The following is a 26,369-nucleotide window of genomic DNA, read 5'->3' as shown; positions in this document are numbered from 1 at the left end:
GAGAAAGACTATAACTTATCAGAAAGCCAACTGTTTATTTGTCTTCAACATCAAGTGCTTCTCATTAACTTGTATAACAATTTAATAGAAAGTCGTAGAAAGTCACTAAATATTCAAAGAGCATGCATTTCAAGAACTGCACTGATTTTAAGTTAAATGATTTTCAAGTCTTTGAGAGCTATATGTCTTAGATTTACAACAACTGTCTCCAATACATTATGAATCATACAAAATGAAAAGTAGACAATTAGGGATGTGATTTATTTTGTGGTTTACAAAGATTTAGACCAATGTAGTAGATGTCAGCTTCAGAAATTATCTGGAAACTATTGGGAAATAATTGCAAAAAGGGAAGTCTTCATAATGCTGACTGTGACTTTCTTTTCTTACTTCTCTGGAAAACATTTCATTAAGTTCACACTGCTAAACATTCAAAAGTCTAACTTTTATTAAAGAGAAAAACGTTATATTTCACAGGAATAGTGTTCTACAATGTTTGGAAATGAGCTTTTAGTCACATTGAACTTTCTAACAACTTTTGTTGTTTAGGAACTTAACATTGACAAAGATTCACAAGTCTCTGCAAGGACCAAAGCTGATTTTTCCACAATCTCCCATTTAAGTAAATGTGTGCATTGCCCATTACAATGTATTAATGACCATTATTTTCTCAAGGCCATAGCAAAGTTTAAGAGTGGCAGAGCTCTTCATTAAGTGTGCTCTTACCTAATAAGGAAAATTGGACCTTTCACAGGTAAAAGCACCAAAAAAAAACCCCACAAATAATCTCTCTTTTTCTACTTGAATTTGCTAAGTTATGTAAAATTACATATTAAAAATATGGATGATAAACATGGAAAAATACTACATGGGCTAACATTGCTAGATCATCCAAGCACATTAACCATCAATTTATTCACTTCAATTTATGTTGTCACACATATTTAACACCACAAAAAAGGCTCAGGATCAAGTGAACATTAATGCACATCTGTAGCAAATAGTTGTTGGATGTAAAATGAATACATGGAAATAAAAACTAGTAGGAATATGTTATAAAGTTAAATCTAAAAAAATAAAATAATTGCACGAGTAAAATGTAAAAAGAAATTTAAAAAAGAGTCAAATTTATATTTAAATTGAAAAAAATTGCTATGAAGGTAAATTGAATTATGAAACAAGAGGCAAAGTTCTCCATTTTTAAATTAAAGGGTACATTAAGTCTATTGATTGATTTACTCTGTTTCTGTTTCTTTTGATTTTTTAAATTATGTCCGTTTCAGCCCTCCATACAAGAAAACCTAAATTTGCCATGGATATAAGTAATTCTGGCTTAAGTTGAAGTCTGGTCTTGTCTCACAACACAAACACATGCTAACAAAGTATAATCTGAACAACAAGCAGTTCAGACGTTGCTTTTAAACCTAATCCACAAACTAACATTGTGAATTACATGCCACTTTATTTCCTACTTATCTTACTGTCTACTACTTCCCTATTCTGATTAGACCTTAACTTCAGCAAATCTTTTCTGTTAATGCCTTGAATTGGTTCCATGTGATTGGTCTATTTCGATATTTATACTGTGAGACTACTGTCTGCCATTGAATGTAGCTTTTGGAAAATTAAATAAAAAGGCAAAACTGTGTTACACTTTCAAGTACATTTGTTTTCAGCGGAGGAATAAACTGACTGTAAACATCCAGGGGAGCAAATATGCGGTGTTATCTTTTAATAATAAGGGATCGTATTTCAAACCAAAATTCAGAAACCTTCCTTCGGTTTGTGTCATTTGCCTGTAGTAGTTCTTGTGTTCTTATACAGACATTCTTGCTTTATATTGGCACTAAGCACTACTCCGCTACCTCGGAGTACAGTCATCATGAATATATATATATATATATATATATATATATACAGTACAGACCAAAAGTTTGGACACACCTTTTAATTCAATGAGTTTCCTTTATTTTTATGATTATTGACATTGTAGATTCACACTGAAGGCATCAAAACTATGAATAACACCTGTGGAAATATGCACTAAACAAAAAAGTGTAAAACAACTGAAAATACTCCTTATATTCTAGTTTCTTCAAAGTAGCAACCTTTTGCTGTGATTACTGCTTTGCACACACTCTGCATTTTCTTGATGAGCTTCAAGAGATAGTCACCTGAAATGGTTTTCACTTCATAGGTGTGCCCTGTCAGGTTAATAAGTGGGATTTCTTGCCTTATAAATAGTCATGAAAATAAAGAAAACCCATTGAATTAGAAAGGTGTGTCCAAACATTTGGTCTGTACTATATATATATACATATACAGTATATATATATAGGATCCATTTATTACAAATACACTTAATGCACTTTAAAGATATGCATTTTAAATTTTTAACATATAAGCAGTGCCACTAAATTTAGTCTAAATTTGATTTCTTTCGACAGAATTTGACAGGAAATGTCTTCTTTACTGATGAAATGTGTTGTACTAAATTAAGAGCTGCCATATATAAATGTGCCAAGGGAAAGTTTTTGTGACTTCCTCTAACATGATTAAAGTGGAAAGAAACATTCTCCCCGCTTTCTTTATTGTTTTCTTTATCATTATGCAGAATTCATTCAAAGAAATCAATAATTACCATGCTGACATTGCTCAATCCTAAACAGATATGGAAATGTAATAAAAAATGAACAGTATATTATGGTGAACGATTTAATGTCTTCTTTTAACATTGACAGGCTGTGTCCTCCATTTTACATTCAAACAGTAAAAGTAATAAACAGCATCTAGAAAATGAGCTTCACATGTAGCCACTATATATACATTCTGCCATGGGTAGAGAAAGAACAAATACAGTTATTGTTAAATTACTGAATATTTATTGTTTGCATTAAAAACAAAATACTGAAGCATAGTTGTGTTTACAGTAAAATTAATCTCAGACTAGTTTGTACAACTTCAACTTGTGCAAACTCCTAAATCACAGAATGAAAATGGGCTCTGGATTTTCTGGGGAGACTTCGGAGACTTCAGCATTCTCGATCAATTTATTGGTGTCGACCACATCAGGCTGAGATTTTTCGCCATTGAAGTACAATGGATTCTCAAAGGTGGGGAAGGGACGAGGAGATCTCTTGTAGAGCCAGAAAGCGACAACAATCATTGTCGAGATGATGGCAATAAGCATCACAACCACCAAACTTGTGTGGACACGACTGCGTGGATCGTCTCCTGCATGAGGCTCTGTACATGCAACAAGTAGACAGGGATACGTTTTTACTCAGTGACATATGACTGTAATATTGGAAGAAAATACAAGTAATCAAAAATTGCACAAATCATTAAGAGGTTCAACTTACGGGGTTTTGTATCTGTATCTGTCATCATAACTGTTCAGAAAAAAAAAGGGTGAAATGATTAATCTCTTTTCTTAAGTTCAGCTGTAGTCTATATAGAATTACTTTATTCATCCCAGCAGGGAAATTATTTATTATATCTTGTAAAGTGTGTAATTGCGTGTATGAAACTAATCCCACTTCATGGTTCGGTAACTTCTTAATTCAGTTTTGCAGCAATTACTGCCATTCTTTTATGTATGACTTTTGCCATAAATAAAGTATTCTGTAGTACTACAGTATTCTGTAGTATCTTTTACTACAGAATACTTGTGTAATAAGATCATTTTAAGGTCGACTCAGTGAATTTAATTGGTCAAGGTTGTGTGGGAGCAGAATTAGGCCAAATCATTAACCCTCCATCGCTGTGCTTAACATTTGAAAAACAAAAGTCAAAACACCAAAGCAGACAAGTGTTTTTTTTTTTGGTTGGATATGTAAAGAGAAGCTGAATTTTTAAACTTCTTGAAAAGGTTTCAGGTTTTTGCACTGTGATGTTTTTATTGTTTACATATTCATTGTGTTGCTTTTTTTTTTTTTCAAACAAATCTTAAAAATCAGTCTTGAAAGAGTTTTAAACTTTTCTTCTTTATGGGATTTCTAAAGTGGCCAGATTGTGTTATGAGATCATATGTTTTTTTATCATAAAGCAGCTTACCTTTGGGTGTTTTACAGATATACGCTCTGTCGTGCCATCTGCGCCCTGAACTCCATGTCCCATCTTTAGTTGTTATGGCTCCAAAATCAGAATCAGGTTCATCTTCACCCCAGTTGATATAGTCGAGGACAGTTTTATCAAGCCATGCCCACGACCCTAATGACAAAAAAACAAAATGCTGACAACACTTTTAAAATTAAGGAAGTGATTATAATATTTTATGTTTCAGTTGGCTCAGCTGAACGCCCAAGAGGCTTAAAGGTGTTGCAGTAAGTTGTACATTCTCAGTGATTTGCAAATACAATTTAATAAAACACTTTATATAAAAATTAGCAGGCTAAAAAACTTCTTACCTTTGTGTGTCTTAAATATACCAATCCAAAAAGAGGTGTGGCTGTCTTGAAATACTTCTATGTTGCTTTTAAGAAATGCTTGCTCCAAGGGATCTTCAATACTTGTCAGGACACCACCTTAACATCAAAAATAATTTGGTTGTAGCAACTTCTCAGCACCTATTGGATAATTTTTTTACTCATATTAACTGACCACATAATTTTAAACAAACTGATCTTACCATGTCTTACACAACTGCTAGCTGCATCTGCCCATTCAATTTCATCTGTGACAAACAGATAGCAGTTGCCTTTATATGGCAACCAGGTGTAACTATCCTGGTACTCCACACTGGTGTCTTCAGGGCAGCGTCCAGGAAATACAGTGGACTCTGTAGGTGGAACATCTAGAAAAGAAATCATCAATTGTGATGGACATAAAAAACAAATTTAAACTATCCTTACTTTCACATGCAGTTGTGAGTGTTTGTTTGTTTGCTACTTTCTACAACCTGGAAGATAGCAACACCTATATACTAAGACTGATCTTTGTAAATACATGTGTTTTAGGGAGGTTCTTTAATTCTTTCCATTTTATTATTGTGTTATAAGATGCACAACTGTACAACCTTAAAGTCTTGGTGTATTTCTTTACACATTTCAAATAGATTATTTAGTACCAAACAGCCAAAGCCATCTCCACATTTAACTGAAACCAGCCTAAATTGTTAAAATACAAAATAATATATAATTAAAGTACAATATAGTCAGCTGAATAGACAGAGATTCATTAAAACTTGATATTATACCTGCAATTTGCTCTGAATCACAAGTGCATATAAATTTATGCTGAGCAAACAAAAGCAACCCAATAATGTGGCGCATTTGGATTTTGATGAGTTGAGTGGCTGATTGAATTTTATATAATTTTGTTCTGAATCCTGCCATAATAGTCACACCTGTTGACATCATGCAGACGCTGTTCATAGTCTGGTTGCAGAAAGCTGTCCGCCATTTTCCATCCACATCGATATACACACAAGGTTTATTCCTGCTTGGTTCAAATTCGGCCCAGTTGGTGGAGCTCAAGTGCCAGCCATCAATGAACCTAAAATAACCTTGAGTCTGAAAGCAAGGACAAATTTCTTATTAAGAAAAGGATTTCTTTTAAGCATGTTAGAAAACCCCAAAATGAATGAGCAAACACAATTATACATTAAAACCAAATTATTAAACTTTGAAACAACCTATGACTGGGTTTCAGATCTCTGCAGCTCTTTACCTCATCTTTGTTAAGTCCAATCCACAGAGGAGTTTTGAGAGTCAAAGCCAGTAACTCAACATAGGCATTTGTCCACTCGGTTCGTAGGCTAGCCAGGTTGGCCTTATCATTTTCACACAATTTCTTGGCTTCGGCCCATGTTAGATTTTGAGTCACAGCCTTGATGCTGTCATTTCTCAGACTCTCATAAGTGGTAGGACTGATTGGATCTGAGTTATCTGAGATAGTCGGATCTGATGGGAGCAAAGCAAAAGCAATTTTATTTTCAGTGAAAAGGTTATAAGCATCAAAATGTTTCCAAACCAGCAAAAGCTTGAACTCACTGATATCTTTATGACAGATATATCCGTTTGTGTCATTGCACGACTTTATCAGCCATTTACCAACCCCGAAAGCTGAACTGCTGGACATCAGCACACACTCCTCCTGATTATGAGTAATAAAAAAATATTGTTAAAACTTATCATTACCTTCAACCCATAATAAGCAAAAATGGAAAACATTTATGTAAGATTTATTTTTATTTATTACCTCATTCCATCTTTGATAAAATGATCCAGGACGTCTCTGATTTTTCTAAAAGGGCAAAGGCAGGTGCTATTGATAAGAACTGATGCACTTTTATTATTCCTAACTAAATACTAAATATCTTATAGATCAGAGTGAATAAACAAGGAAAAAATAAGTCCTTTAGTCCTTATCAGTCAATATAATTTCTTAGCCACACGAGGTCAGGAAAAACACAACCTGCTGCATGGAAACATTTGCTTTTGAATCATATTCTTTTCACATTGCAGTACAGTAAAGCAAAAGTTGACAAAAAATATGCATTATTTTTAAACAATGTGTTTGCATATTAGTTTAATAAAACTAATTTATTTATAAGACAATTAGGAATTCATATTAACCCTGCTGATAAGCATAACACAGTAGTATAACTGAGACTATACTTACAGAATAACCCCAGTTGGTGTATTGCCTTGTTTTTCCATCACTCCAGAAAAATCCATCTTGCCTTATACAGTTTAATCCTATCCATAGATCCGTATTTGTTGCAGTAAGCATTTTAGTGATCAAGAATGCTGTAAATTCAAAGATCAAATTTTAGGGGTTTTTTTTCAGGCTGAACATAACAGGTTTTTTAAGATATAAATATTAATATTTAATATGAGAGCAAACCTTGAACTTGTCTTGTAGGAATGGAAACTAATTTGGCTTCAAAATTGACACACTGTGTTCTTGCACCTTCCCAAGTCACCTTGCGGTCACTTACTATTTTGTAACACTGTTGGCAACAAAAACATTTGAAATATGTAAAGAAAACAAAGCTAGATGGTAAAATCCTACACAATATATTCTTAATAAAAGCCAGGTATCTGGCTTGAACTGCTCCAGGATCCCTTCAAAATGAAGATGCCAATTGGACCATACTGTCCATAAAAATCATTAGACATGATTCCTGCTCCATTCACATGGTTGTGTCCTTGCCCATGGACACCACATTTCACCTACTGGAGACAAAAGCTGTCGCTCCAGGAATTCGCCATCCTTTGCGTATGAAGGTTTGCGTGAATGGAAATGATTGATTTTATTATAAAGCATTTTTGAGGGTCTGGAATAACTATATACAAGTCTGGTGTCATTTCAAAGGTTGTGATCTATAAAACACAAACTTGATGCTCTAGCATAGATAGAGCATCAATCTATGCTCATATGGAAACATTTTCAAATGTTTCCATATGAAAATGTTTCATATGGAAATATTTTCATTTCCATATGAAAATGTTTTCCTCTTTATTGTTGATTACTACCAATTTTCTGTATTTTCTAAAATACAGAAAATTGCTTTCTGTCGTGTGTGCATGGATTTAATAATGTGTAAGCCATTCCTGCATATGGGCATACGTACACTTTTAGTACAAATTCTATGCAATCCTTTATAGATGAGACACCAGTAAATTAATCATTCACTTGATTCAGGTGTGTTAAGAGGAGGGATGCATCCATGAATGCAGAACAGTGGCATTCATGGATTGTTGTTGAAGACTGCTGGCATAGGTTCACAATCTAATTTAGATTTGGTTTATTGTTTTTTTTTTTGTTTTTTTTTACCTTTGAACCAAATTTTTTCCATGTTTGTGGACATCCACCTTTGAGAGATATTGTTGGGGCTGCAGTGGTGTTGACAGGTGGTGAGGTTGATCTTTCACAAATGGACTGAGCCTCTCTTCCGCAGTTAGAAGTACGCCAATATCCTGCATGGACATCATAGATTCACTCAATAGCATCTTCATTTTGAAGCACTATGTTAATATTTTCAGACATTTCAGTTAGTGTTTGATACCTTTTTAAATATGCACATTTGTGATAGCCTTACTTACCCTTATGATAACCCATAGTAACACAGTTCTCATCAAAGGCATTGGAATTGGGCTGATTTTCATCCCATCTTTGATAAGACACTGGAGTATCATCCAACCACCTGGTACCACAGACAGTCCATTTGAGTAATGTATATTTATGTTAAAAGAGCTGTCTATGCTATATTATTGTAATTAATGTAATGGTTATGGAACAGAATGGTGAGAATTAAACAGGTTTTAGCTTATATTGGTAACTCTCCCTGGTCACTGATCATAAAAAGGAGCAAAGTCTGGAAGAACTCAAACTTGGAACTGGAACATTGTTAAGTTGTAAACCTAACCATTCTGGGATCCTTAGACAAATATAATAGGAATAGTTTATTTAATGCAAACAATGATTTAAATGTTTCTAAAGTGGCATTCACATCAAAGACTGACATTTTTGACTTTAGAATTGTTTCAAATGGGCAGAAGTCCACATTTCTCTAAGCCATGCTCTGACTATTCATTCTGAAACCTTTAGACAATATAAAAAGCAAATCTAATATTGTCAGACATTTACTGATATTAACATCTTATTAACAGTTTAAATTAATTAACAGTTCAAACAAAACCTTGATATTCTCTAAAAATTCCCTTGACAGAGAAGAGACTCAGTGGCTGACAAAATATGTCCCTTATTTATGCATTTTCCCCCATGACTACACAGTCAGATTAACTGAATCAATTAGGTTCTGTCACATTCAAATAACAGAAAGGAACCTAAAAATAAATTTTTTTAAAATAAAATAAAATTGCACAATTTTTATTTAGGTAATATACATAGCTAGTATGTATTAGTAATACTCACCAAAATGACCCATCAAGATCCACTGATAAGCCTATGTACCATAACCCATAGCCTCTTGAAATCTGTAGAAGAAAGCAAAGTAAATGCTGTATATGAACAGGCATATATGCCATATAAGTGTGCCGTGGGGTAAGATGACTTTACCCACCTGTTTCCATATGAAAATGTTTTCCTCTTTATTGTTGATTACTAGCAAGTCACCATGTCTCCTTTTGCAGAAGTCACGAGCCTCTTCCATAGATTTAGACATTCTGTTCAGGAAATATTGTTTCCCTTTCCATATAAGCCAACCGTCTAATGTGGTGTTAAATTCTGTAAAGATTTTGAATGGATGTCACATTACTATTCAAGTTACTAATCTGGCATATAAAAAGTAAAGACATTTTGGTTGGTGTTTTCTTTGTAACAATGCTTATTATCAATGAACATTGAACAGCTACTTGTTATATGATGACAAATTTGTAAGGATTTTTTTTTGTGGGTTAAACATCAGCACTAAGTATATTCAGTATGTTAAGTATACTAATTTCCCTCTTCCAATCATGATTAAAAGTAATTGCTAGTTTTCTATGATGGAAAAAAAATTATTAATCTGCATTCTTTTATCACAGCCCAGAACTATTATGATGAGTTAGATGTTCAATTAGTATATTTAAAGGATTCAGCATTTTAATTTTAAGGACAATGTCAATGTAGTCTTACCTGGTGCTGTATTGTTGGGAGGTGGTTTTAGAGTTGCTCCTGTAAAAGCACAAAGCAAGTTTAAATATTATGTAAGTACTTTTAGGGAAATATGCTATTTTCTTAATTTTTTGCATTTGAATATCAGTCTGATGTCACATTGTAAATTGAGACATCAGCCATTGAGTGAGACTGGATCCAAGTCAGAAAATTTTTTTTTTTATCTCTATATGATTATGTAATATAAACAAATTGAACTAAAAACACACACAACCATCAAAATATATTTTTAGAAAAAGGTATATTTTCTCTCTACCTGCTCGAATCTGACACAACCAGTCATTGTAGCTTTCACAATTCAGCTCGTTCCAGGAGCCTTGCTCATCCCAGTTATACAACACAAATTCAGTACAGGTTTCATCGTTGTTTGCGTTGCTTGGTTCTCCTTCCTGCCAGTGCTGGAAGTTTAACTATAAGAAAAAGATATAGTAAAGAGTGTTTCGTTAATTTTATTTTAGAAATGTTAGGTAAAACAGAACAGATTGATATTTGGTTTAAAAAAGAAAACTAAAATCTACTAACCGCACTTCCGTCAGTCCATACATAACCGTTTGGATTTTCAAAGTGAAGTCCAATCCAAGCTTTGCCACCTCTGCTGTAGGCACATAATTACACAAGTCACAGAGATTAAACTTTGGTATAAGATAGAGCTGTTGTTAGAGATTACAAAAAAGTGAATTACTGAGTACCAGCATATTATTTGAATCTATCTGCCCCCTGAAACATGTGGTAAAACTTATAATATCCAAGACAATTGTGAAAGATACCACAACCTTGAGCTGGTGCTTGGTTTGTCTGCTATAAGAACGACTGGTTTATGAACTCCACAGAAACATTTATCACAAAAATTTCTATTTTCTATTCAAAAATTCCTTTAAGCATATAATTTATTCCTGTTAAAGGGTACCTATTAAACTAGGAGGTCTGTGGCTGTACAAAACGTGCTTATTATTATTATTTTTTACATCATTCACAGATCTGTCTATTATGAGCTCCTTTAGTAATGAGATGTTTCAGGGCTATGTCACTATTATGCAAATAAGCTGCTGAGTGGACTAAGCTAAAAGAGGCAATGAATTCTACCTTTTGTTTCACCTCTGACCTGTTTAAAAGGTGGAAACAGCACAACCCCTCTAAAATAATTGCTTTTAGCATAGGGTACGTTTTCTCATTTAATATACTTAACAGGACAGCTCTTGTCTTTGAATGTATAGCTATATTCATAAGAATTGCCTGAAATACATGTGTTAAACAGTTTTTAGCTGTGGGTAAATGAGGTGCTACTTGTGTATTGTGTTATTTTAGGAGATCTGTTTCTATGTCTCATTTTAAAACTTGAAATACTCACAATTTCAGGTGTGCACAGATTTAGGACCCACAAATACTTTAATTAATTTGCGACAAAATTGATAGAATTAAAAAAAAAATCAAAGAGGGCCAACTGACATAAAGCTGCATTTCACTTTATTAATTTTATATAGGAGGGTTTAGGAGTTCCAAAATAGTTACTGTATAAGCCTGTAGTTATTTTTAACATCTAGTCTTTTTAAGACCAGAAGTTGGCAGCCAGGAGATAACTGTAAATAAACACTAAGTAGTTGTAATACCTAATCATGTGAAACTTTAAGTCCAACATACTTTTAGACACAAAACACATTTAATTATTTACGTGATATAATTAACATAATACATTACAGATTTAATCACATAGAAAACAATCTAAGGTTGTAAGGAGAACTCAAAGTCCACAGCATTTGGAATCACATTCTGATATCTGTCCAATAAGCAGAACTGCACCAATATGAACAACCACTGTTTATTTCCATCTTGTTTGTGACTGTTCAGACATGAAATAGTAATTAAGAACAGGATTGTGGCACATTTAACTGAAGTAGAGAAGGAAAGTAGATAGTGTGGTCATCACTTTTGCACAGTGTTGAAAGTGTAGGAAAATATAAAGATTGCCATAACAGCAGCACCCACATTTTTATATCTTGCATTTCTGATAATTACTCTACAACTTAGAACACTTAACAATGTAATAATAGCACACTATTTAAGTCAGTCTGGAGAAAAAATACACAAAATATGATGTATACAATTTAATAATAAAAATAATTAAAAGGAGTCTCACAAAGAAACCTATTAAATTAATGTGTAAGCTCCTGTCATTAGTTTTAGCCTTAATCATCCTCAGTCATTTTAATAGATAAACGTTTAGTTTACTTTGCACAAACTTTTCATAGTTTTTATGTCCATGTGACCTACAGGATCGTTGCCACCTTCTTAATACACAGAAACTCTTGTCCCAAATATGGACATGGTGCACTCCATCAATCATTTGTTGCAACTGGGACAGTAAGAAAGGACATTTATTTTCCGGTTTATTCATAAAGCTGCACTTGCACTTTAGAAACATCAGCTGCAGCGCTGTAGCTGTAGCACAGTGCCACAGTATGTTTTGTTTATGAACGGATAAGAACCACTCACTAGGTAGTAGCTCGGAAAAGGGAGGACATCACATGAAAGTAAGACTGTCTTGCTCCAAGCACCACACCAGGTATTGTAAGTATTGCAATAGGCAATAGGTATTGCAATAGGCAATAGGTATGCCTATTGGTTCCCTGAAAAACAATGAAAACTCTGACATTTTCATCAATCAAAGAATGCCCCCTGGATGCTTTGAATAGAATCTGAAAAGTGGGCCTGTCTGGGGAAAAAAGGACTTTCGATCACTTGAAGTAACGTGTTTAGTAATTACCTTGCAACCAATAGTTCAGAAGAGCTGTGGATGCTTAACAGGTCTCCTCCGATAGCCCTGCAATAATCTCTGGCTTCAAACCAGGTCTTCTCCTCTGAACGTGGTCCTGTGAAAAACTTAAAAACAACAACAAAAGTTACCTAAACCGAAGTGTGGAAAATCATCACATTCACAAATTAATAGTTCATATAATAATAATAATAATAATAATAATAATAATAATAATAATAATAATAATAATAATAATAATAATAATCACAAATTAATTTTAAGAGAATATAATCTTTTCGTGTGAATTGCTTTCACTAAGCTACTTTTGTTTACCTTCGCGCAAACATTTCTTGTTCCCACTCGATTCCAACCGTCTGGACACTTGGGAGGAGTTTGAGTTTGGGGCGGTACCGTTGAAACTACCCCCTCTGCCATGTATTTGCAGATGTATTTCTCCTTGTTGGTGCAGGGCAGTATGTCCCAGAGTCCAGCCGAAACCCCACTCGCCATAGCAACACAACCTTGTAGGTTACCTAAATGATTCATGAAATAAGAGTGATTGTTTTATTTTTGTCTGTTTGTTTTGTTTTCTGCTTTGTATGCCTTAAATCGAGCAATGATATTTCACAGAGACACATACCTGGCATTCCACCATTCCAGTGAGTAAATCTCACAAACGCTGTATTGGTCCAGGTAAAGACATCATGGTTATTCTGATTAGTGAGACCGATCCAGAAGTGTTTCTCCGGTCTCAGTCCTACCAGACTCACAAGGAAGGCATTATCCACCCTGTAGGTATTTACAAAAGTTAATAAATCTGTGTATTTATGCTTCATCTATCAGTAGTGAAAGTCGCTGCCTGGTCTTAAGGTTTGGGCTTGAATGTTAAAATGTTTCTGAACCATTGCTGCAAGTCAAATTGTTAAATATTGTTGGGTAAATTTTAATACCTACAGTCTGCCTCAGAAACATCTAGATGTTAGTAATTAAACACTATGAGAATTTTTACCCATTTGAGACATCGGCTAAGTAGGAAGCTGCGCTCTTGCAGTCTTCATTAGCTTCTTCAAAGGTTTTGGTCTCAGTACCCACAAAGTAACAAAAAGAGCCATGTCTTCTCCAGCCCTAAAAAGATTTTGGTGATTGATTAGAATCAAACATTTATACCAAACCTTGTAGTCTTGTAATGTATTTTTTTTCTCACGTAAAATGATAGATATTGAAAACATATGATTCATAATTTACTAACAAGTTTGCAGCCGACATCCAACTGTAACTCCACTTCATCTCCAGTTATTTCAATGGCATTTTGCTTCATACAAATATATCCGTGCTTTTCATCGCAGTAACGGTCCGCCCAATTTCCATTCTGCAAAAAGCAAAGTGAAGTGTTTTAAAAGGTGGATGGTACTAAAACTATTTACATCAATATAATATATTTTTTGAAGTGTGTTTGGTAACACTACAAAAAAGCATGATAATTGATCACAACCAAAAGTTGTGATCAATTATCACAACTTTTTGGTGCAGTTAGCAAGGCAAAGCTTTTGCATATTCAATATAAAAACCCAAAACATATAATGAAAATTGTGAAAGTATAACACAGTAGACAAAAATAACAGCAATGCTCATATTTAGCTGTTAGTTTTGTTGCTTCTGTTCTCTGATCCTGTTTCAAACGGTCTAAAGTGGGATCAGAGGCAAAGTAAGAGGTGCAAATACAAATTATTCTGAAAATATTATCTTTTGTTCATGTTTATGTAAGATTTGATCAATAAATTTGATTTTATTTGAACAACTGAACTATTCATCACAATTGTATAGCAAGAAAAATATACATATATGCAGAAACTAAGTACATATGAATACTAAAAAGTAGTATACTCCAGTCAGAAAAACATTATATGAATTGGTAACTAGGTTGCAATTCATATAATTCATCAATTGGTAGCTAGGTTGCCAATTTATAACCTCAATATTTTAAGAGGTAAAAGAAAATTGTTGTCCCTTGTGTAGTTATAAATTCCTCTTATGGTGATATGCATTTTGATCTCTTTTTTCTAAGATTTGCAAAAACGTAGACAAATAAAATGAAACAAACATTTGAATATTATCTGAAATATGTGAATATGTGACAATAGTGAGTCTTACTGATAATAGATAATAATAGTAATAGAGTTAATATGCGATATGTGTATATGTAAAATATATGCACACGTGTAAAAAACAAATACAGATGCTCCATACCTCTCCTTTAATGAGAACGCAATCTTCTTCAACAGTGGACACTGTGGGTTCTCCAGGTTCCCAGCTGGTGAAGGTGACGGTTGTGTGGTCACTCCAGTCAAACAACCCTTCTGTGGTTCTGTCATTCAGTCCTATCCAGAGCTCATCAGAGGGTACTATGGACATTAAGAGTGAAATATTTTAAAATATCTACAAAGATTTGTATACATGGAAATAATTATGTCTCAGTATGCACATGTTTGAATGTGCATGTTGTCTCTTCATCAATTGGAGTGTTTGAAACAAGATTTTAAATGAAGGAAACAGCATGGCTTAATGGGCAAACTTATGTCCTTACATGTAATTTGAGTAACAGGTTGGTTGATTCACAGGTGTTTTAAACCTTAGCAGAAGGCACAATTTGCTAAATCTGTGAGAATTTATTTTTATTTTTACTAAAGCAGATGGACTCATTTTGTTTGCCATTATATATCTTCTAGTCTTGGCTATAAAATTTTGTGCCATTCAAAATGAAAACATATACAGAAAATGCCAAGTTTAACCATCATACTGCCAAAAATCATTTGAAAAATCAAATTTAAAGTAATTTCTGGATAGCAAAGAGGTTGATGTTGCCTCTTTTTTGTTCTTTTAAGAGGAAGTCACTACCACATATTGATAATGGCATGTCTTCTCCTTCTGCAGTGTCTGATGAACTATTTCTTTATGTAGGACAAATACTGCCTTGTTGGTGTGGAAAAGGCCTTTTTCAATTGTTTTCCGTTGGCACTGAAACAAAAGACCAGCACGCAATATTGTGATTAAATATAAGAATGTCTTGTACCATATCCAAGCTGAGAGATGACGAAGCTTTGGTCCTCAATGTTGCGTATGTTAACGAGTTCACTTCCCTCTTTGCGACACTCTGTCAGAGCATTGGGCCATGACTTTGGTGTGCGGTAAAGGTAAAAACAGTGTCCATTGTAAGGGGTCCAGTTATTTGAGCAAAATCCTTCTTCAACTGATGAAAAGAACAAACATACAGAGACTGAATGACAAAGTTCTTTGAAGTAATAATGCAGAGGAAAATACAAATGTAAAATTCTTCAGTGTGAAGTAATTTTCAGTACATCGTGGCGGAGCTGGTGGGATTCCACCTTTGTAGCAGATGTAGCCAAGTTTCTTTGTGCAAGTGGAACTTTGCCACAAGAACTGCCCAGAGGTGTCAAGAACTGCACAGTTGTGTCCGGGATTAGGAAGTGGGTGCCCTGAAACAATATGGTAATTTAAGTCAAATTTACACTTTACTAAGGAAATTATAAGAAAAAGGCACCATCACATATATGACCATAACATGTCGCAAGTCGAAAATGAGTAGCTACGTTTGTTAAGTACAAAGTTTCACAGAAATTTAATTAGAAAGGTAGATTCTCATCCAATTCATCACTAGTTATGCATGCAATCTAGCTTCATTTATAATATGAACTGTTGAAAACATATGTTTAATATTATGTTTTTGCATTGAGTCACCTGATTTACAGCAATCTATCCTCCAAGAATACGGAAACAGTGGCAATTTTATTCCATATAGCTTTTGTTTTTGCATATTTTAGCCGTTATTACAGATCATCACTTTCACAAGAGAACATTAATACATTTGCTGATGTTATTATATAAACAACTTGTGCTCCAAGAGTCAACCTTGAAGCAAGAGGGTATCAATCTCCCTTTTTGACTGATCAACCTGATCGGTTTTCAATCAAACAATGGGTCCTGGAAGAGCACCATCTCCAAGGCCATTGTTCAAGTGATAGTCTGTCACAAAAGGCTAAAATTTTTCTCATCTCTTGGTAGATGTGAAACAAATTAAAGAATAACAGCTGAGCAGGTGGTTTAATACAGCCTGCAGTGACAAATAATGTAACTTTAGAGTAGTAACCAGATATTTGTTGGCCTTTACAGAAGTTGTGTAGCAAAAATCAGCCAGAACATTAAGTCTCCCTGAGAAGCTAAAAAAAAAAAAGTTTTTTCAACAAACTCATGGTAAGATGCGTCCTGTCTACAATCGGCTAGGGTACCACTTTAAATGTAATCTTAGGACAAATAATCCAAATAATATCTTTATGTGATTTGAAATAATACAACTGAAGAAGGGATATTAAACATCCAACCTGAAATGGCATCACAGCTTTTTTAATAAGAGAAACATTCCAAAGGGAAACAATAGCACAGTCTAAATAATATGAACATATTAGTGTTAAAGTGTTAACAAAGGTTTTCTTAAATTTTAGAGAAATATTATTGTTAGTATAAATGTTTATTTTATTAAAAAATATATATCTAATAACAGTCTCCATAATGCTTTCTAAGGTTTGCAGGAAGTTTTAGCTAAGTCTCAAATATTTTATGTTTCTCGAAAGTTTTTCTCACAACATAACTTCCTGCAACTAATGATCAGATAAGTTCATCTAAACATCACTTGAAAAAACAATGAAAAGCTTTAACTCAGTAAAATTTCAAATATCTGGGTTTTTTTTACAATTCATGCTGTGTTGTTTTTGTTTCAGGCTACAATTTACTAGATTTTTATGCATCAAAAACTTTTAATTTCTTAAAACAGGCTGAATTTAAGAATTTAAGTTTTTATGTAAAACATTCCCTTTAAATAATGGTTACAGCTGAAATTTTCACCAAGTCCTCAGTTGTTTCATATTGATCAGGAAAACTCTACTACTGAGATGATCAATGATGCATAACTTACCGGCATCCCAGTTTATGTAACGGAAGGGCTTTTCATCAGTCCACTGCCAGCCATGTTCTGAGCCCAAACTCAATCCAATCCAAAGCTTGTGTCTTCCTGTTCCTGTTAGTCCTGAGAGTTGCATAATGTTTTCATGGCAGAAAGGGTAAAAAAAAAAGAAGAAAAAAAAAAGAAAAGTGAATACTTAGTTCCTCTTTTTCAATGCTTAACAGCAAAACTGCACCACTACAATATTTTCTATGTAGACTATTTAGCCACAGTTAACTAACATTTAATGTTGGAGTTTTGATGATGTTGAAATAATATCATTAAACAATAATTTGCTAGGACAAGAGGATATACACCAGGGGTCTTCAGACCCAGGCCTCAAGGCCTAGTGTCCTGGAACTTTAAGAAGTGTCTCTGCTTCAAAACACCCGAGCCAAATAATGAGCTCATTAGCAGGAAGTAATTCAGCCATTTAATGTACATGTGTTGGCCCAGGGACTAACCCAAAGGTCGCAGGTCATTGACCATTGAGGCCAGGATTGGAGGACAATGGATAAATGATGGATGAAACTACAATACACGAGAAATTTCTGCTTGTCGCTGTGAAACTTGTTTTTTTAAACAGAGCATAGATCTGCAGAGCACTGTGATCAAACAGTATGGGCTTTAATCTTCCCAGGTTACTTTTCCCCTTCTTGCTTACAATTACATAAAGACACAGAGAATATTTAAACATGGAGGAAGGTCTGTTGACGCAAGGACATGCTCCTGTTGCTACTTTTTCTTGACAAAATTATTGTCATTATCAAGACGGAATATTATTCCTATTATTTCAGTTTTCTCTATTGTAGCTGTTGTTGCCTCCCTAGGTTTTTCTTTTTTAAGTTATAACAACTATTTTAAAAACACTAGCATTGAGGTAGCATGGTTATTATGCTATATTATCAAAATATATTTAAAAAAAAACACTTCTTGGTAAAATAAAAAAGTGCTACAGGGAGCAGTTAAGTTGCAAAACTAAAACCATTTGTAAAACTATTTAAAATATCAACAGACTGCACCTACCTGTGAGGAAGGCCTTCTCGACAGGATCGACAATGCTAACCAGAAACGCAGCCTGCTGTTTGCAGCTGGCGTCAGCCTGAGCCCAGGTCAGAGCTGCCTGCATGTTCACCTGGTAATAAGCTCCTGTAACAAAGTTTCTGTTCCAGTGTTCTGTGGCTGTGCAGGTATAAAAAAAACAACTGTTTTATTGTCTTTGTTTTGTGTTCAAACATATATCAGACACTATATTTCTTCTAAGTGTTGTCTTATTAGAACTGTGATCGGCAATTTCAGTACTTGATGGCATGTGTCCTGCATGTTTAAGATGTTTATTTTATCAAAACCACATAAAATGGTCATTACCAGATCTCTGCGTATTATGATAAAATGCTTAGGATGTAATTCTCTCATGTAATTTCAATCAGACTAAATTAGCCAGAACTGTCATATTTTGTTAACAAGACATTGTTTTCCATATAGACATTTCCAGCAGAGCTTAGCAATAGCAAGAGCTGGCAAACTTACAAGAAGTTGGGCAGTATCCTTGCTGTTCATGCTGATACTTGGTTTCAGTTGCACACCAGCTGCGCTTTGTTTTGGAGTCATATGTGGTGCAGTCTCCATACCATCGGTCTTTGTACATGAAGGGAAACATGCAGATTTTGCCAAACGCATTGCCTCCAATTGTGTAATATTCTACAGGGGAAATAAAAGGTTCTTTATGTTAAGTCACCCAGTTTTTCAAGAGAATAAAATTATTTTCATGTCTTTTAAGTATTTTTTACTACAAATTTTCCACTTTGAGGAAATGGAAAAAAAGAAGTGAACATTTCACTGATGTTCAATAGTTTCATTGTTTACAACTTCCACATACCCACAAAGTCACAAACACAAATGATTTGTACCTCTGTGTGTTCTTGTACAGGCCCCACTAGATGTCCCCACAATGGTCAGTTGGTTGTTTGGCCCAACAGTTTTGGACAGAACGATTGATTCATCTGCTCTGACTTCAATGTAGAACGGCTGTTCTTTCAGATTAAGCAGGGTTCCGTTTTGGCAAACCCACTTCTGCAGGTCACTCTTTTCGTCGCAGTCGTACTGGCTCACCTCACTCCCTACACTTTTGCCCTGAGCACCCAGACATTTCTTGGTCGAAACCACAAAAAGCCGGTTACCGGTTGTCCAGCGAATTTCAGTGCAGCGAGTACCTCTTTTAGCCAAACAAAACCCAGTGGCCTTGTTCATCAGGATAAATGGGGAATCTGCAAAGAAAAATATTTAAAATAAAACAATAAAACAGGTTTTATGACTTAAAGTTTAAATATATATATATATATATATATATATATATATATATATATATATATATAATTGTAGTATCACTGTAGCATCACTGCAAAATTTAAAGTCATTCAAGTGCAAGGTTTAAATACAAAGTGTGGTTATGTATTTGTTAATGTCTGTTTTTTTGTTTGTTTGTTTGCATGTCTCTGTGACTTAAATATAAATACCACTTCTCACTTTATTTGAAAATTCTTTTATAAAAGTATTGTTTTTCATTAAATAAAATTAAAACTGCCACAACTAGAACCTTATAAGCTTATTTGTCAAAATGTTACATGTTTCATATAAAATAAATGCTAAAATAATGCAAATATAGCAATAAAGGATATCTGAAGCTATTAAATATATTTTCAGGCATGCATTCTATAAGCAAATCCGCACCAATAATTATCTATAAAAATGCACAAGAAACATCATCACCAAAATCTGACATAATAATAAGTAACATACAGAACAACATAGGTTACACAATACCATTTGTTAATGTTGTCGATCCCTGCAATGCTAGCATGAGGAGCACAAGGGCTGCAAGAGCAATCCTTTTAGGTGACATTCTTCTAAGTCCCAAAGCAGCAGACATCATCCCTGCATTGCAAGCAGAGGACATATGAGTACAAACATGAAAAGGAGGGAATCTTAATAGCACACCGACATGTTCTCCTTTTTTTCTCTTTTCATTGAGAAACGGTCATGTTTCAGATTGGCACATTTCAACATTTTGCTTCTGGCTAAAAAAAAAGCAGGAAGTAAGGACAGCATGCACAAAAACACATACACAAACATGCCTTTCCCTCGCACGGATGTTACGCTCCAGAAATGGAAAAAGCTGGCCCCATTCATTATGCAAAAAAAGTTGCTTTGGGTAAGCACAATTCATGCAGAAAACATTTAGTACACAAACATGTTTTTTCCTCGCAAGGATGTTACACTCCAGAAATGGAAAAAGCTGGCCCCACTCACTATAGGAAAAAAATTACTTTGGGTAAACACAAATAAATAAGAAAACATTTAGCACGTTCTTATTAGAAATGTGAATGATTGAGATTTTGGACCACAATGCACTTTGAAAAAAAAACACTGAGACATTAGGTTGACACGACTTAACCTTATGTTGCAACTGCATCCATTTTTCAGCTACTCAAAACAACTATAACTAAAGATTTTGTTTTCAATAATTAGCAACTGTTATGTGTTCATGCAAAACGTGTGAAAAGATTTAGCTTTTTAGTTACCTTATCAGAGTTTTGAATATCCAGCAGCCTTAAGCGAATGTTTTTACACAGCATGTGTTTTCATTAACATCTGGGTCATATATGAAGTTTTTTTTCTGAGTATGAAAAAAACAAAGCAAAATTCACATGCCACCAAGGATCCCACTTCTTACCTAGTTTTCTGGATTGAATCCTCAGATTCAATTAAACTGAGCTTTTTTTAGTGCTTTCTACTCTTTCTATGACCTCAAATCTCTTTTCCACTAAATCAAATCAAAAAATCAAATCAAATTTTATTTGTATAGCACATTTCAGCAGCAAGGCATTTCAAAGTGCTTTACATCATATCAAACACAGAAACACAATGCAACATAGAATCAACAATCAAAACACGATATTAAGTCATCAATAAATTTGGAATTGATTACGTTTCAAATACAATCCTAAACAGGTGGGTTTTTAGTCGAGTTTGCATCCATAAAAGGTTTACCCGTTACACTCCTACTGTGTTATATGGAACAAAATACCTATTGCTATTTTTATTCCCACTCACGATCACAATCACAGTTTAAAAACGATGTAGACAGCATTTTAATGGGCTTCTGGCACGAGGCTCCTTAAACCTCTTCACCGACTTTTGAGAAAATTTCGAAATTCGGAATTTCACTAAAACCACATTCACTCATGCTCAAACATTCTTACGCTGATGTGTAGATTAGTAATCAGTTAGGGGATAGGTGACTTACACAAGATCAGACTGATATGTAAGGAAGCTGGAATTGAACCAACAACTATCCATATGAAACACAGCTGCTCTTAATGAAAGCAGCTCCAACTTTATGGACCTATGTAATTATGTGCAATCTCATTTGGAGTTTATTTATCAAAATATTTCCCATGCCTAAGTACCCCGTGTCTAAATGTTGGCTGATAATTGGTCACCTTGTGTTGTAAGAATTGAGTTTGACCTTCACTGTACATCAGAGATGATGACAACTAAAGCTTTTCCAACACAAAAATACATCAATTAATAAACAGCAGGAAAAAAAGCAGTCACTGTGTAACAGTCCTGTTGGCTGGATCATCTATAAGCTATAGTACATTAATGAATAACATACCTTGCTAAACTGAATGGAACATTGTCATCAATCATTGGCAACAGTTTCTGGATGGTTCTTGAATCACAAACGTGCTTTTTACAGACTGTTTTTGCAGTTTGGCTTACTATCCATCCAGAGATGTTCAGTTCCAAACTAATCTGAAATCCTCAATTTTAAATTAAGTCTGGTAAAACAAATCTCCTCCACCCATGGGACCTTATGAGGACAAGCAGGAAGGAATAGATGATGGAGGATGCATTTCCTTTTCTCCCACATTTGCAATAGTGAGCTTTACATCTTGTAACAGATGTAAGGAGGCATGTAGTCTTTCATAAGGATTTGAGACAAGAGTTGCATTTAATGTTGCTGATATAAACAACATTATGTTCATCCTGAGTGAAGCAACATAATATCCTGTGTTGGAGTGGAGAAATTCAGATGTCCATCTCTTCCTTTACATTTTTCATAGCATTTAGTATTTTCACTTCCTCTTTGGTTATTTTCCTTTCTTCTGAGTTGGAGTATTTTGCTGAAATATCAACCTTTGTAACTGCAGGGCTTTTTGTGTGAGTCTGCTGAAGCAGAAAAGAAACAAATGCATGTAAAGCTTAATTACAGTTTACCAAATGTACCTCAGCTTTGCAAAACATAAACTATCCATCCAGAGATGGATGGAAATACTGCCATAACAGCAATTTGGTGGGATATTATTTTTTCACTAAAAATCCATATTTTACTAAAACACCCCAGCAAATAAGACTCTAAGCAATAAAGTTTTTACCAGATCCCCAAACAAAAGGTTGTTTGTAAAACTGATCACGTTATTACCCCTTGTTTTCAATTAAACAAAAAATGTCTCCCTTTTCTTTTTTGCACTGAAAGAAAAATTAAAACCAATATTTTGTGACAAGTTTCGTAACTGTACCTTTTCACAGATTATTCTCCTGCATATTAAGATAGTTGGATTTAATGTTTACACATAATGTTGTTAAAATAAAACCTTGACTCTTTCCTCAGCTCTGCATGGCACTTGAAGTTAGGGAGGTCGAAGTTCACCTTTATACAGGATGCTATAAAACTTTAGATTAGTTTTATCTGAAACATTTATGCTTATTCTAGGTTGTCTAATCTGAAGTCTTACTTAACTTTCAAATAAAGACAAGCAGCATGAAGCATGATGACAAAAGTTGCAGGTTACTGAGTGCATGCTGTACTTTAAGCTGTCATTTGGTGATATGGTTTTGCAGCTGTGGCTAATCTAATGTAGTAAAGATGCCATTTAGATTATTCCAGCTCAGTGTTTGTTGAAAGCTTAGAAAGATATGTTGTGTTAGGCATCAGACCCTGTATTTTTGTTGGAATCCCCCAGAATATTATCTCATCTTGACTGGAGATGATACTGAAGACATTAGTGCTTCTGTCAGGTAGGAAACATCAATGTTCTGTTTTATAAAGTAATTCAAAACAATTGGATGTTGAACTTCTTTCCATCTATTTCACATTTCTACTTATCAGGACTGGGGACTATTGTGTCCTGCTGTTCCAGTGGGAATTTTAATTGCAAATCTGGAGAATGTGTTCCTGCTCAAAAACGTTATGATTTTAGAGAGAACTGTGAAGATGGCTCAGATTACGAGTTTTGTGGTAAGACACATTCATCAGACTTCATTCTCTACCTACTTCCTGTCATGGACAATCACTTGAAACCAGATTTTTATATACGCCATTGAAAAAAAGACATCACTTTATTAATATTAGGTCCAAAAAACTTTTCCTATTTTAAAATCAATTAGAATTTGGAAAACAGTTTTTATTTGCTTAATGCAACAATAATAGGAGAAAGCAATTTTTTGTTGCAAAATTCAAATTCAACTACAATTGATGCATTTCAATTAGGGCTATTGTTAAATGGTTAATGTAGTAATTGAGTAATCTATTGATTATTCTGCTGATTAATCAAGTAACCAGATAAAGGAAAATTTGATCAAACAAAATATTGATAAATACTGCCATGACAGCAATATTAATATCGGATAACAACATCAGCCCAAATTTTCATATTTGTGCATCCCTAACAAATACTTTTCTGGAGTTTAGAAAATTAACTTGTAAATAATATACCAAGCTCACTTTTTAAAATGTAGACAAGATCCGAACTTATATTCAACTTAATAATAAAGCAGCAGGCTCACCAAGACACTTCTAAAAATATATCTATACTCCAGTTTTAGTGTATTCATCTTCAGTCAATTTAAGAAACTCTCACAGTCAGTTAGTTATAGCTGTCGTGACCACGTTAGCGACAGGATTTGGTACTTTCCTCATTAACAGAAACACACCTGCCAGGTATGCTCCGCTCCGCCACCCGTTTGTTGTGACCGGGATGGTGGTAAATTCATTTTCAGTTTTGTCTGTAAAGCTACGCTAACAATTAGCTACAGCAGACCACTGTGTTCAGCCTATCTCTATCCACCTGCATGAAAACGTAACGGCGCACTTCCCTGTCGTTCGCTGCGAACCAGCCGCCAGGCTGCAGCCCCGGTTGGAGAAAGGCTGTCATGTTTCATGCGTTGCGCCGGTTATTTTAGGTATGTTTGTTCGTCCCCAGAAGTAGGATAAAACGCAGACATTTTCATCTGTCAATGAAATCCCCCCTGCTTGTCCCGGACCAAACTTTAGGATTATGCTGCTAGCCATAGCTGCTAGCACATAGCATTCGTCTACAACTCATAGGCGGAAGTGAGAGATTTACGCAACACAAATAACCATCCAGCCGGAACACGGTGCGTAATAGTAAAATATAATTTAACAACGCTTTTTCAAAAGGCTGGGATGATAATATGTCTTTTGGGCATACTCATCTTTATTGTAACAAAAAATCATCAAAATATAATTATCAAAGAGGCTTCATCAAGTTTTGTTTTAGTATTTCATTAATTATTATTTTCAAGGTTCATGCAACTTTGAGAATCACACATGTGGTTGGAAAGACACCAGTAAAGAATCATCCTACAGCTGGAGACGGCAGATGGTAAACACCTCAGTACCAGGACAGGACCACACCACAGGGACCCCCTGGGGTAATCATTAGTGTTCTTTTTTTAATTAATTCTCTGTCAACATGCATTGTGAGCATTTAAAACAATTTAAGAAGCAGATGTTTTCTTCTTTTTTTTATTTACTTTATTTTATTTTTTTGTGTGCTCAGGATATGTCATGTATATAGATGGTGACAAAAGTGATTTCTTATATGAAGCCACATTGGAGTATCCTGTCAACCAGCTGGCTGCTTTGGCATGCCAAATCAGGTAACAAGAACTAACATTTCACATTTATTATTTAGCACAAATTGTGGGATCTTTATCTTGTCATTTTTGTGCCAAAAGTCATCTGCTTTTCTTCATACATATGTTTCAGTTTTTGGTATCATATTTATGAAGACAATTCATCCCCAATATCAGCATCATCCCTTAAACTACAAATGATCAGAGGCAAAGTTGAGAGAGATTTACTAAAGATTTCCAAAATAAAAACTGATGGTTGGGAGAATGCAACGGCTTTTATTGGTAATCAACCAGGAGGCTACCAGGTTGGTAAAAAACGTGTTTATTCTGTGGATTAAAAAAAAAATACATTTGTTGTTTAGAAAGTAAAATTATTTACCTTGAAGACTTAAAAACCAACAAATCCTATTTTGTTTCCTGCAGTGTTTTCCAGGTTTTATTGATCTTTGTCCATGTCTTGTTTGGTGGAGGTTCATTGTGGACCAAAATGCAGAACAGTGGAGTAGATGATAAAAAATATCAAATGTTGAACACAAAAACTTGCACAGAAAAAAAACACAGGGGGCCATGCCAGAAGACAAAAGAGTAAATTCAAGTCGACACACGAAGAAATAAAATAATCAAATCTCAAAAATAACTCAGGATCCTAAGTGTCTATTCTTTATTCACCTTTTTAAAAGTAGTGTAAGATTATGATGCAGCAATATAATATTTATTTTAAGTTTCTTTTAAACACATTTTATTGAGGGTATCTTAAATTCTGCATACTACAATTCATTACAGAAGTTTTAAGTTCTGATACTGAGTTGTCTTTACTTCAGAAAAATTTCCACTTGAAAGCATACACACATACACTGCATTCTAAAATGGAAGATTAGGGCATTGTTTTACATTTTTTGAGGACAATGAGTAATACAGTTCTGAATATTTGTATTGTACTACCTAAGAAAAGCATTGATGTTGTTGGGATATTTATATTTAATCTCAAGTATAGCAGATATGGGAGAAAAATTCTGAATATAAGTGTTTAAAAAG

General features: G+C 34.3%; 2 protein-coding genes across 6 annotated transcripts in view; one reads left to right on the top strand and one right to left on the bottom strand.

Moving 5' to 3' along the window:
• Positions 1 to 1,359: 1,359 nt before the first annotated feature.
• LOC114146382 (macrophage mannose receptor 1-like) lies at positions 1,360 to 20,361 on the bottom strand. Of its 3 annotated transcripts, none has more exons than XM_028020351.1 (31): positions 20,214 to 20,361; positions 19,301 to 19,657; positions 18,921 to 19,091; positions 18,417 to 18,572; positions 17,364 to 17,474; positions 15,733 to 15,870; positions 15,447 to 15,623; positions 14,624 to 14,778; positions 13,626 to 13,745; positions 13,386 to 13,501; positions 13,017 to 13,165; positions 12,710 to 12,909; positions 12,386 to 12,501; positions 10,147 to 10,219; positions 9,881 to 10,034; positions 9,586 to 9,624; positions 9,032 to 9,195; positions 8,884 to 8,945; positions 8,052 to 8,152; positions 7,783 to 7,925; positions 6,850 to 6,955; positions 6,625 to 6,752; positions 6,202 to 6,246; positions 5,994 to 6,096; positions 5,671 to 5,903; positions 5,348 to 5,513; positions 4,631 to 4,795; positions 4,410 to 4,526; positions 4,057 to 4,212; positions 3,363 to 3,392; positions 2,700 to 3,246 (listed from the first exon to the last, which is right to left on the bottom strand). In XM_028020351.1, the coding sequence occupies exons 1-31, from the start codon at positions 20,344 to 20,346 to the stop codon at positions 2,984 to 2,986; spliced, it is 4,347 nt and encodes a 1,448-aa protein (XP_027876152.1). In that variant the 5' UTR covers positions 20,347 to 20,361; the 3' UTR covers positions 2,700 to 2,983. The 3 variants fall into 3 exon arrangements, with proteins under 3 accessions (XP_027876154.1, XP_027876152.1, XP_027876153.1); XM_028020352.1 differs by having other exon boundaries at positions 10,147 to 10,216; XM_028020353.1 differs by lacking the exons at positions 2,700 to 3,246; positions 3,363 to 3,392; positions 4,057 to 4,212; ... (1 more) ...; positions 4,631 to 4,795; positions 5,348 to 5,513 and adding an exon at positions 1,360 to 1,415 and having other exon boundaries at positions 5,643 to 5,903.
• A 2,992-nt stretch (positions 20,362 to 23,353) lies between these two features.
• Positions 23,354 to 26,369, top strand: part of LOC114146810 (MAM and LDL-receptor class A domain-containing protein 1) — a 28,071-nt gene continuing 25,055 nt past the window's right edge. For 2 of the 3 annotated variants that reach the window (XM_028021197.1, XM_028021198.1), the window contains exons 1-5: positions 23,354 to 23,474; positions 23,566 to 23,694; positions 25,002 to 25,130; positions 25,259 to 25,358; positions 25,468 to 25,639. In XM_028021197.1, the coding sequence (XP_027876998.1) occupies positions 23,444 to 23,474; positions 23,566 to 23,694; positions 25,002 to 25,130; positions 25,259 to 25,358; positions 25,468 to 25,639 (561 nt within the window). In that variant the 5' untranslated portion in view covers positions 23,354 to 23,443. Of the gene's footprint in view, positions 23,475 to 23,565; positions 23,695 to 24,561; positions 24,834 to 25,001; positions 25,131 to 25,258; positions 25,359 to 25,467; positions 25,640 to 26,369 lie in introns of those variants that run through there. The other variant, XM_028021199.1, reaches the window with a different exon arrangement.

Source organism: Xiphophorus couchianus, chromosome 6 (assembly GCF_001444195.1).
Source record: "Xiphophorus couchianus chromosome 6, X_couchianus-1.0, whole genome shotgun sequence".
In the NCBI taxonomy this organism is placed as follows: domain Eukaryota; kingdom Metazoa; phylum Chordata; class Actinopteri; order Cyprinodontiformes; family Poeciliidae; genus Xiphophorus; species Xiphophorus couchianus.
Note: the sequence above shows the minus strand (reverse complement) of the source record. Positions and strands in the feature narration are given on the sequence as shown.